At 37.3% G+C, this 12,458-nt stretch overlaps 1 protein-coding gene across 1 annotated transcript in view; it reads left to right on the top strand.

The window, feature by feature from the left end:
* LOC135202675 (uncharacterized) overlaps positions 1-12,458 on the top strand; it is a 37,051-nt gene that overhangs the window by 528 nt on the left and 24,065 nt on the right. The window contains exons 3-7 of the mRNA XM_064232161.1: positions 920-1,094; positions 2,302-2,461; positions 2,929-3,070; positions 4,399-4,472; positions 4,735-4,855. Coding sequence (XP_064088231.1) covers positions 920-1,094; positions 2,302-2,461; positions 2,929-3,070; positions 4,399-4,472; positions 4,735-4,855 — 672 coding nt within the window. The remainder of the gene's footprint in view (positions 1-919; positions 1,095-2,301; positions 2,462-2,928; positions 3,071-4,398; positions 4,473-4,734; positions 4,856-12,458) is intronic.

Genomic DNA, 12,458 nt, shown 5'->3' with positions numbered 1-12,458 from the left:
CCACCTCCCCTTCCCCTTCCTTCCTTCCTCCTCCTCCTCCTCTCCCTCCTACCTCCTCCTCCTCCTCCTCCTGCCTCAAGGGAAGAGAGGCCTACAGAGTTTTTTTTTGTCCAGTGCTAGTTTTACAAAGGGCCATGGAGCAAATGCTGCTGCCAAACCAGGGCGCACAGAAAGGGGCCTTCAGTAATATATAGTATATCACTGTTAATCTCATTATATATCGGGAATGCAGTAAAATTGGAATTACTTATAGCTTTTCAGAGCTTTGGGACTCTTAAAGGTCCTAATCCTGCCCTGTTCCTCTTTTTCATGAAAGGGCATTACTTCGTATTCTTTGCCTTGTACCGTTACGATTAAAAGTGACTGAACCTCAATTTCCCTTCAGTGAAGCACACATACTTTGCATTTTTATGCTGCCTTTTGCTTCCCCAAGCGTTCTCCTTTGTCGGGTAGTGCCGTCAGTGGACCTCATGTGGTGCAGTTTAGGCATTACTTAAGGTTCTTTACAGCTTTCCCCCGGCCCCTGGTTGCGACCACTTTCGTTCCTTTTACTGTACCTCCTTTCATATTCTCTTTCTTCATCTTACTCTCCATCCTCTCCTAACACTTGATTCATAGTGCAACTGCAAGGTTTTCCTCCTCTTACACCTTTCAAACCTTTTACTGTCAATTTCCATTTCAGTGCTGAATGACCTCAAAGGTTCCAGTGCTTGGCGTTTGGCCAAATTCTGTATTCAGCTCAACTCATCAATATTCCGTAAATCTTGATCTGTCACCAGATAAGAAAATACAGTATCACGGTTAATGATCAAATTCAAACCCGCTGACTGAGTAATTGAAATGAATGCAACTCGTAATTTGAATGATAATGTAATAAAAAGGCAGTAAAATAAAAACTTAAAACCTAAACTACTTTCAGGGTGTACCCAGTGCCCGCGCCCCCGAAACTGCCCAAGTCGAACAAACGAGTGAAGTGGATGGCTGAGTGCATTGGCTACGAACCTCTGCTGTCCTACTGCTTTACTTACAATGTATCGGACGTCGATTCCAAGTGTGAGAATCTGCTGGGTATCAAATGTGGACACTGCTCGAAGGTTTGTGCTTGTTCGAGAGAGAGAGAGAGAGAGAGAGAGAGAGAGAGAGAGAGAGAGAGAGAGAGAGAGAGAGAGAGAGAGAGAGAGATTTCATTACTTTCAGGCAGGTTTAGCTCGTCTATTAATTTGAACATATCAAGATGTTGTTTACTGTAATGTGCTCCCTAAATCATTCGTTGCTTCTTCTGCTCCTTAGAGGCCTTTCAACCTTGTAACCAACTCTTATCTCTGTTGTTGTTGTTGCTGCTGAATCAACAAGATACTTCTTAACTGAACTCCAAGCCCTTGTTTGTTATGGTACTTGAATACGAAATGTTTATTTTTGTGTCTGAACCATGACTTTTGAGGCTACTCAAAGGGTGACACCATAATTTAGCCCTGTATGTTAAATTAATTTATCCCGTAGGGGGATAATGCCGTCAGTCCACCTCATGGGATGTACTGTAGGCATTACTAAAGGTTCTTTGCAGCGTCCCTTCGGCCCTTAGCTGCAACCACTTTCATTCCTTTTACTGTACCTCCATTCATGTTATCATCTTTCTTCCATCTTGCTATCCCACCCTCTCCTGACAATTATTTCATAGTGCAACTGCTTTGAGATTTTACTCCCGTTGCACCTTTCAACCCTACCTCCTCTCAATTTCCTTTCCAGTGCTGAATGACCTCATAGGTCCCAGTGCTTGGCCTTTGGCCTAAACTCTGTATTCTATTCCAGTACCATAATTTAGTTATCTTCGGTGCTTACGATCGCAATTTCTATACTGACAATGTCTCGCTCTGTTTTTTAGATGTTTTACTTGGTTTACTTTCTAAGCTTTTACTCGGGTTTACTTTCCCTTACTTGTGTTATATTAACTGTAAATGAGGGTTTCCAGTATGTAAAACCAGGAGAGCTATAAATGTGATTTCCAAGAAGTGTTTAGCAACTAAAACATTGAACAATTATGCATTTGGAATCTGTTGCAATGGCATCGGTGACGACTTTTTGATTGCATTTCATGGAAAAGTGCTTGGCACAGTCCTTGATCCCAAGGCATCTCTTGTTGTCCCTGGTGATTTCTAGGTTGCATCTCAAAAGGACCCAATTTTGGTAGAACATAACTCAAGTGGAGAGTGTATCTCTTACGATTAAGATGAAATAATGTAGCTGCTCATGCTGCATGGTAGTTCAACTTTTAATCAGATCGTGAACATTTTTTCTGAACAGAAATTCAAACTGAAAACTGGGGAAAGCGTAACTATCACCAACCCAGAATATCCGCATTACAGCGACGACGTCATATGTGAGTGGCACTTCGAGATGGCTGTTCCCTCCGTCATAGAAGTGGATTTCAGTGAGTTCACATTACCTCCGCGCAATGAGAAAGGTATTGACGGCTGTCTCCGAAGTTTGAAAAATGGTATTGTCGAGGGCTGAATTCATGTCAAGGTAGTTTTAAAGGTTTGAAGGTAGTTTTAAAGGTTAAAAACATGTTTTATGAATCGAGTGTTGACAGTTAGAGACATTTCTTTGTTGTGGAAATTTTTACCAAAGATTGTTAGGGGTCAGTATGTAGGAAAGAAATTTTTACCAAACATTGTTGGGGGTCAGTATGTAGGAAAGAAATTTTTACCAAACATTGTTGAGGGTCAGTATGTAGGAAAAAGATCTGACGTTCCGACATAACCATTCATATGAGACCCTCTCAGAATTTCGGTCTTTCTATTGTAGAAGGAGATCGTTTTGAATTTCAAAATCTATTTAGAATTCCATAGTGGCCACTTATAAAAAAAAGTGAAGCTTGTTTTAAATCTGAAAATGTTAATAAAAATTTCAATCCTTCTTTACTTAAAGGATACTGCCACCGAGGGTCTCTGGACATCAGCGGAATCACTGAGGGCTCTGGAGACAAAAAAGAGGTCAAGACTCTCCAGACGATGTGTGGCAGTGCCCTCCCTGACCCCATAACCTTCAGTGCCAAAGGTGCTCTTATTAGGTAAGAGAGCTAATGCGCTCAAAATATGGATTGAGTTTATACTAAATGCAATTTTTCTAATTATTTTTGAATTCAGTGTTTTATTGCATGCTATTTTTTCTATTTTTGTGGGTGGTTTTTGTAGCGTGGAGTTCTGGGTTGCATCCTGCCTCCCTGGGAGTCCATCACTTTTATCACTATGTGCGCTGTTTCTAATAGCACACTTTTGCACGAGTCCTGGAGCTATATCGGCATCTTGTTTTTCCAGGTTCCTTTTCAGGGATCTATGATTATGGGTACAATTATCACTGACATAATAATGATAATAATAACAATAATAATAATAATAATAATAATAATAATAATAATAGGCACGATCCCGAGATCCCTGAAAAGGAACCTGGAAAAACAAGATGCCGTAGTAGCTCCAGGACTCATGCAAAAGACTATTTCCTGAGTTTCTTTTTCCTGAGATTGATTCTTTTCTATCTGTGTCCGATTCCTAGCAATGTTTATTTTAAGTAAAAGTGAAAAGAGTTAAAGTCCTTCTGGTCATTAGGCAGGCATTGATCTCTTGTTTCTGAGGCCAACAACCAGTGTGGAACAAGTCCTTAATGCTGAAGACACGTGGCTAGTGTGTCAGTAGCCCCACTGTTTAACCCCCAGCCCGAGTAGTACTTATTCTACTAACTCTCCCCAGGTTTCAGGATTTGAACCCCAGTCCCCATTGCCTGGTAGGCGAGAACCTTACCACTGCGCCACCACGCCGGTTATTTGCTGCAATTTTATGTAGGAAAATGATTTCTTGTCTAAAACCATTGAATATAGTCCATAACATGGTATACCTGACATCAAAACTCTTATTCAGTCATATCGAATATGAAATTTGACCTCTGACCCCAATATAAAGGTCACTGAGCACTGCAATCAACAAAGAAGATAATGTGAAAATAGGTTTGTCACATGTAAATTTTTTCTATGGGAGTAACATTTGTTGAGATTTTACAAATCTAAATTGCCAGGCATATTGAAACTTTTGAAAAAGAGATCTAGCACGTGCCGTTTATTCACATAGCAAGAATATGGTAAAGTTATATTTTTTGATAAACTCTTAAGGCCTTCAGAATCTCCTCTATTCAACCTTTATTACGTGAAGTTCTTTCATTTTTGAAGGTCAAATTTGACCTTTGACCTATTTGCCCAAATAGGAAAGCCATTTTCCTCCCAAAATACTGAAATTCGATTAAAATCACAAGGTAAAACAGGCTTACACCATACAAGTGTTATTTTGGATGTTGCTAAGTATGGTAAACTTTTAAAGTATTATTAATTATTTTTGTTTTCTGCAGGTTCTACTCTGGTTTGTTTATCCCAAGACCTATTAGTGAACAGGCTGGGTTCAATCTGACAGTTACTGCGATAAGTAATTGTTTTATCTCCCTTTGTTTTAGTTTTATTTGTGCATAATGAATTAGTAATTGCATAAGTTTTAATTATTTTCTCCTATATTTATATATATGTATGTGTTCCAGATATATTTAGCTTTTTCTTGTAACAACGAGTTATAGTCATATCGCCATTCATATTTGAACTACTGAATCGTAGAAAACATCCACTTTTTACTCCCTTGATGTTCCCACACTAGCAAGAAACTCATCCAAGTCCTTTCTGCCTTCTCCTCACAGGGGCTGTTCCTGCCAGTCCTACAGTGGTCAAAGTTGATGCAAGTATGAACTTGGGTGAAATCCTCGCCATTTTCTTTGCTTGTTCATTGATCGTGTTTGTTGCTGCCTTTGTTTGCTATCTGTGAGTTAAAGATTTATTTTGTGTGAATTAGACCCTTTCAGTTGTATTTAATAGATTCCTATCCTCATATTCAACAAGTCCCAAAATGCTAATTTTATGTACACAGACAGAGTTCTTTTATATAATGTCTAATCATTTGTTTCACAGTTATGAATGAACCTACTGTGTATATATATATATATATATATATATATATATATATATATATATATATATATATATATATATATATATATACAGGCAGTCCCGGGTTACGACGGGGGTTCCGTTCTTGAAACACATCGTAAGCCGAAAATCGTCGTAAGCTGGAACATTGTCAAAATGTCAAAAACCCTAAGAAAACCTTACTTTTAATGCTTTAGGTGCATTCAAAACTATGTAAACTGCATTCTTATTGCATTTTCATCAAAAAAACCCTTTAAATATTGATTATTTTGCATTTTGGTGTCATATTTCATCTGCCAGATCAGCGTTTGTAGGCGTCGTACTCTGGAACATGCGTTGTAACCCTGGAACAGCGTCATAACCCTGGTAATAATTTCTGATGAATATAATTGACAAGTGCCTTAACCTTGGAACATCGTAAGCCGAACCCGACGTAACCCGGGTACTGCCTGTGTGTGTGTATATATATATATATATATATATATATATATATATATATATATATATATATATATATATATATATATACTTTATACATATATATATATATATATATATATATATATATTATATATATATATATATATATATATATTTATACATATATATACATATATAATATATATATATATATATATATATATATATATATATATATATATATATATATATATATATATATATATATATATATACATATATAAATATATATATATATATATATATATATATATATATATATATATATATATATATATATATATATATATATATATATATATATATATATATATATATATATATATATATATATAATATATATATATATATATATATATATATATATATATATATATATATATATATATATATATATATCTCGAGCTACAATGTCCTTTAATATCTAATTCGCTCTACCTCGGAATTAATATATTTTCATATATGCTTAACCGAAGGGGAATTTTTTCTCGATAATAGATTTACATGTACTTGGGCGCGGAACTCAGGGTACATTTTATAAATCCAGGAGCGTCAGTGGAAGCTATAACCACCTCACTCCACCGCGAGAGGCTTAAAGGTATAATGTAGTCTTCTCACCTCAAATAAAACTTTTCTCGACGCTGAAGTATTCGTTGGTTTGGAGAAACGACAATCAACCCGCCCGGCGACTTCCGGTAGTTTCAGTTAATTGAGCGTTTTGACAACAAACGTAGCATTTACAATAAGTCCATAATCACATTACCTGTAGATTCATATACATATATCGAGCTACAATGTCCTTTAATATCTAATTCGCTCTAACCTCGGAATTAATATATTTTCATATATGCTTAACCGAAGGGGAATTTTTTCTCGATAATAGATTTACCTGTACTTGGGCGCGAACGCAGGTACATTATAAATCCAGGAGCGTCAGTGGAAGCTATAACCACTCACCCACCGCGAGAGGCTTAAAGGTATATGTCGTCTCTCACCTCAAATACTTTCTCGCGCTGAAGTATTCGTTGGTTTGGAGACAACATCAACCCGCCTCGACTCCGGTAGTTAAGTAGCGCTTTTGACAACACGTAGCATTTTACATAAGTCATATCACATTACCGTGATTCATATACATATATCGAGCTACAATGTCCTTTAATATCTAATTCGCTCTACCTCGGAATTAATATATTTTCATATATGCTTAACCGAAGGGGAATTTTTTCTCGATAATAGATTTACCTGTACTTGGGCGCGAACGCAGGTACATTATAAATCCAGGAGCGTCAGTGGAAGCTATAACCACTCACCCACCGCGAGAGGCTTAAAGGTATATGTCGTCTCTCACCTCAAATACTTTCTCGCGCTGAAGTATTCGTTGGTTTGGAGACAACATCAACCCGCCTCGACTCCGGTAGTTAAGTAGCGCTTTTGACAACACGTAGCATTTTACATAAGTCATATCACATTACCCGTGATTCATATACATATATCGAGCTACAATGTCCTTTAATATCTAATTCGCTCTACCTCGGATTAATATATTTTCATATATGCTAACCGAAGGGGAATTTTTTTCCTCGATAATAGATTTACCTGTACTTGGGCGCGAACGCAGGTACATTATAAATCCATGGAGCGTCAGTGGAAGCTATACCACTCCACCGCGAGAGAGGCTTAAAGGGGTATATGTCGTCTCTCACCTCAAATACTTTCTCGCGCTGAAGTATTCGTTGGTTTGGAGACAACATCAACCCGCCTCGACTCCGTAGTTAAGTAGCGCTTTTGACAACACGTAGCATTTTACATAATTCATATCACATTACCGTGATTCATATACATATATCGAGCTACAATGTCCTTTAATATCTAATTTGCTCTACCTAGGAATTAATATATTTTCATTAATATGCTTAACCGAAGGGGAATTTTTTCTCGATAATAGATTTACCTGTATTCTGGGCGCGAACGCAGGTACATTATAAATCCAGTATTTGAGGTGAGAGACGACATATACCTTTAAGCCTCTCGCGGTTGGGTGAGTGGTTATAGCTTCCACTGACGCTCCAGGATTTATAATGTACCTGCGTTCGCGCCCAAGTACAGGTAAATCTATTATCGAGAAAAAAATTCCCCTTCGGTTAAGCATATATGAAAATATATAATTCCGAGGTAGAGCGAATTAGATATAATTAAAGGACATTGTAGCGCGATATGTATATGAATCACGGTAATGTGATATGATTATGTAAAAATGCTACGGGTTTGTTTCAAAAAAAGCGCTACTTAACTACCGGAGTCCGAGGGCGGGTTGAGGTTGTCTCCAAACCCAAACGAATACTTCAGCGCGCGAAAAGTATTTGAGGTGAGAGACGACATATACCTTTTAAGCCTCTCGCGGTGGGTGAGTGGTTATAGCTTCCACTGACGCTCCTGGATTTATAATGTTACCTGCGTTCGCGCCCAAGTACAGGTAAATCTATACGAGAAAAAATTCCCCTTCGGTTTTAAGCAATATAGAAAATATATTAATTCCGAGGTAGAGCGAATTAGAATACAAAGGGACATGTGTCGATATATGTATATGATCACGGTAATGTGATATGACTTATGTAAAATGCTTACTTGTTGTCAAAAGCGCTACTTAACTACCGGAGTCGAGGCGGGTGATGTTGCTCCAAACCAACGAATAAACTTCAGCCGCCGAGAAAGTATTTTGAGGTGAGAGACGACATAATACTTTAAGGCCTATCGCGGTGGGTGAGTGGTGATAGCTTCCAAACTGAACGCTCCGGATTTATAATGTACCTGCGCCTCGTTCGCTTCGCCCAAGTACAGGTTAAATCTATTATCGAGGAAAAAATTCCCCTTCGGTTAAGCATATATGAAAAATATATATTCCGAGGTAGAGCGAATTAGATATTAAAGACATTGTAGCTCGATAGGGATGTATAGAATCACGGTTAATGTGATTATTGACTTTATGTAAATGCTACGTGTGTCAAAAGCGCTACTTAAAACTACCGGAGTCGAGGCGGGGGTTGATGTTGTCTAACAAACCAAACGAATACTTCAGCGCGAGGAGAGAAAAGTATTTGAGGTTGAGAGACGGACTATATACTTAAGTAAGCCTCGCGGAATGGTGTGAGTGGTTATAGCTTCCACTGACGCTCCTGGATATAATAACCGTACCTGCGTTCGGGCGCCCCCCAAGTACAGGTAAATCTATTATCGAGAAAAAATTTCCCCTTCGGCGGTTAAGCATGATATGAAAATATATTTAATTCGAGGTAGAGCGAATTAGATATTAAAGGACATTGTAGCTCGATATGAAAAATGTATATGAATCACGGTAAATGTGATATGAACTTATGTATGATGCTAATGTTGTTCAAAGCGCTACTTAACTACCGGCAGTCGCAGGCGGGTTGATGTTGTCTCCAAAACCCAACGATATCTATTCAGGGCGAGAAAGTATTTGAGGTGAGAGACGACATATACCTTTAAGCCTCTCGCGGGGGTGGTGAGTGGTTATAGCTTCCACTGACGCTCCTGGATTTATAATGTACCTGCGTTCGCGCCCAGTACAGGTTAAATCTATTATCGAGAAAAAATTCCTTCCTTAGGTAACGCATATATGAAAATATATTAATTCCGAGGTAGAGCGAATTAGATATTAAAGGACATTGTAGCTCGATATATGTATATGAATCACGGTAATGTGATATGACTTATGTAAAATGCTACGTGTTGTCAAAAGCGCTACTTAACTACCGGAGTCGAGGCGGGTTGATGTTGCCTCCAAACCAACGAATACTTCAGCGCGAGAAAGTATTTGAGGTGAGAGACGACATAATACCTTTAAGCCTCTCGCGGTGGTGAGATGGTTATAGCTTCCACTGACGCTCCTGGATTATAATGTACCTGCGTTGTCGCAGCCCAAGTACAGGTAAATCTATTATCGAGAAAAAATTCCCCTTCGGTTAAGCATATATGAAAAATATATTAATTCCGAGGTAGAGCGAATTAGATATTAAAGGACATTGTAGCTCGATATATGTATATGAATCACGGTAATGTGATATGACTTATGTAAAATGCTACGTGTTGTCAAAAGCGCTACTTAACTACCGGAGTCGAGGGCGGGGCGGGTTGATGTTGTCTCCAAACCAACGAATACTTCAGCGAGAGAAAGTATTTAATGGTGAGAGACGACATATACCTTTAAGCCTCTCGCGGTGGGTGAGTGGTTATAGCTTCCACTGACGCTCCTGAGATTTATAATGTACCTGCGTTCGCGCCCAAGTACAGGTAAATCTATTATCGAGAAAAAATTCCCCTTCGGTTAAGCATATATTGAACAAAATATATTAATTCCGAGTAGAGCGAATTAGAATATTAAAGGACATTGTAGCTCGATATGTATATGAATCACGGTAATGTGATATGACTTAGTAAAAATAAAAGCTACGTGTTGTCAAAAGCGCTACTTAACTACCGGAGTCGAGGCGGGTGATGTTGTCTCCAAACCAACGAATACTTCAGCGCGAGAAAGTATTTGAGGTGAGAGACGACCATATACCTTTAAGCTCTCGCGGTGGGTGAGTGGTTATAGCTTCCACTGACGCTCCTGGATTGGATTTTATAATGTACCTGCGTTCGCGCCCAAGTACAGGTAAATCTATTATCGAGAAAAAATTCCCCTTCGGTTAAGCATATATGAAAATATATTAATTCCGAGGTTAGAGCGAATTAGATATTAAAGGACATTGTAGCTCGATATATGTATATTGAATCACAGTGATGTGATATGACTTATGGGTAACATGCTACGTGTTGTCAAAAGAAAAGCCTACTACTTACTACCGGAGTCGAGGCGGGTTGATGTTGTCTCCAAACCAACGAATACTTCAGCGCGAGAAGTATTTGAGGTGAGAGACGACATATACCTTTAAGCCTCTCGGTGCGGTGGGTGAGTGGTAGCTTCCACTGACGCTCCTAGATTTATAATGTACCTGCGTTCGCCCGCCCAAAAGTACAGGTAAATCTATTATCGAGAAAATTCCCCTTCGGTTAAGCATATATGAAAATATATTATTCCGAGGTAGAGCGAATTAGATATTAAAGGACATTGTAGCTCGATATATGTATATGAATCACGGTAATGTGATATGACTTATGTAAAATGCTACGTGTTGTCAAAAGCGCTACTTAACTACCGGAGTCGAGGCGGGTTGATGTTGTCTCCAAACCAACGAATACTTCAGCGCGAGAAAGTATTTGAGGTGAGAGGACGACATATACCTTTAAGCCTCTCACGGTGGGTGAGTGGTTATAGCTTCCACTGACGCTCCTGGATTATAATGTACCTGCGTTCGCGCCCAAGTACAGGTAAATCTATTATCGAGAAAAAATTCCCCTTCGGTTAAGCATAATATGAAAATATATTAATTCCGAGGTAGAGCGAATTAGATAGGAAAGGAACATTGTAGCTCGATATAGGTATATGAATCACGGTAATGTGATATGAACTTATATATATATATATATATATATATATTATATCTATATATATATATATATATATATATATATATATATATATATATATATATATTTATATAAATTATATATATATATATATATATATATATATATATATATATATAGTATATATATATATATATATATATATATATATATATATATATATATATATATATATATATATATATATATATATATATATTATACATATATGTATATATACATATATATATATATTATATATATATATATATATAAATATATATATATTATATATATATATATATATATGACTGGTAAAAGTCTTCTGTAACAACAGAATTCCATCTAATAAAAGGAGCCCATAAAAACAAAAACACCAAACCTGTTAAAGAGAGAAAAGTTACTATATTTCAGAGACTGCTGCTCTCTCTTCAGGTAGTATGAATGAGAAAAGTTTACAAAGAAAAGGTGTATTTATACGAAGAGATTCGTCCACAAGTAAAGCCAATTTAGGTAACCCCCGCTGATAATCTTCCTTTAATCTTCTTAAGCGTTGGTTGAATGAACACTGTGTCGACGATGTCTGATGTCCAATTCCCTTTGAGATGTTCATTACCTGCTTCTCTTTTATTAAGGCCGATTCCATCATTTGACTCTTGTACCGGCAGTTGCTGCTATAAATTACACGTGACATATTCCAGTTTATTCTATGGTTATGTTCATTTATATGATTGAAAATAGCCGAGTTCTGTTGTCCATACCTAACTGACCGTTTGTGTTGTATTAATCTCTGGGGAAGTGATTTACCTGTAAATCCGATGTAAGATTGGTCACAGTCCTGGCATGGATCTCATATACCCCAGAGTCTTTGGGCGATGTCTTTTGTTGGACGTAATCAGGGATTTGGCTAAGGTATTTGGGTAGGTAAATGCAAAAGGGTTGGATTTCCCAAGGGTGTGAGTTACTCTCTTAATCGTCTCCAGGTGGGGAATTTTTATTTTATTGTTGGGTGTGTCTCTGGTCTTGTTTTAGGGGGTCGGTAGAAAATTACGTTTGCTTTTTGAATTGCTTTCTCAATTATATGGTCAGGATACTTTAAAGATGAAAGTTGCTTGCGAATTAGTTCAAATTCTTTTCCAGGAAATCTGGGGAACAAATTCGTAAGGCTCTTAGGAATAGGTTGCTGGCTAGACCTATCTTGATAGTATTGTCATGATAGCTAAAGTAGTGAATATATGAAAGTGAGAACGTTGGTTTTTCTGTATATGGTAATTTGTATTCTGTCGTGTCTCTGATTATTAAAACATCAAGAAAAGGAATTTTGTTGTCTGTTTCCCATTCAACTTTAAATTTGATGCTGGGCACTAATGCGTTTAATTTGAGAGGAATTCATTAAAATTACCCCACTTATTATCCCAAAATGTTAGTA

Source organism: Macrobrachium nipponense, chromosome 33 (genome assembly GCF_015104395.2).
Source record: "Macrobrachium nipponense isolate FS-2020 chromosome 33, ASM1510439v2, whole genome shotgun sequence".
Taxonomy (NCBI): Eukaryota; Metazoa; Arthropoda; class Malacostraca; order Decapoda; family Palaemonidae; genus Macrobrachium; species Macrobrachium nipponense.
The sequence above is the reverse complement of the archived record's forward strand: the minus strand, read 5'-3'. Positions and strand labels throughout refer to the sequence as shown.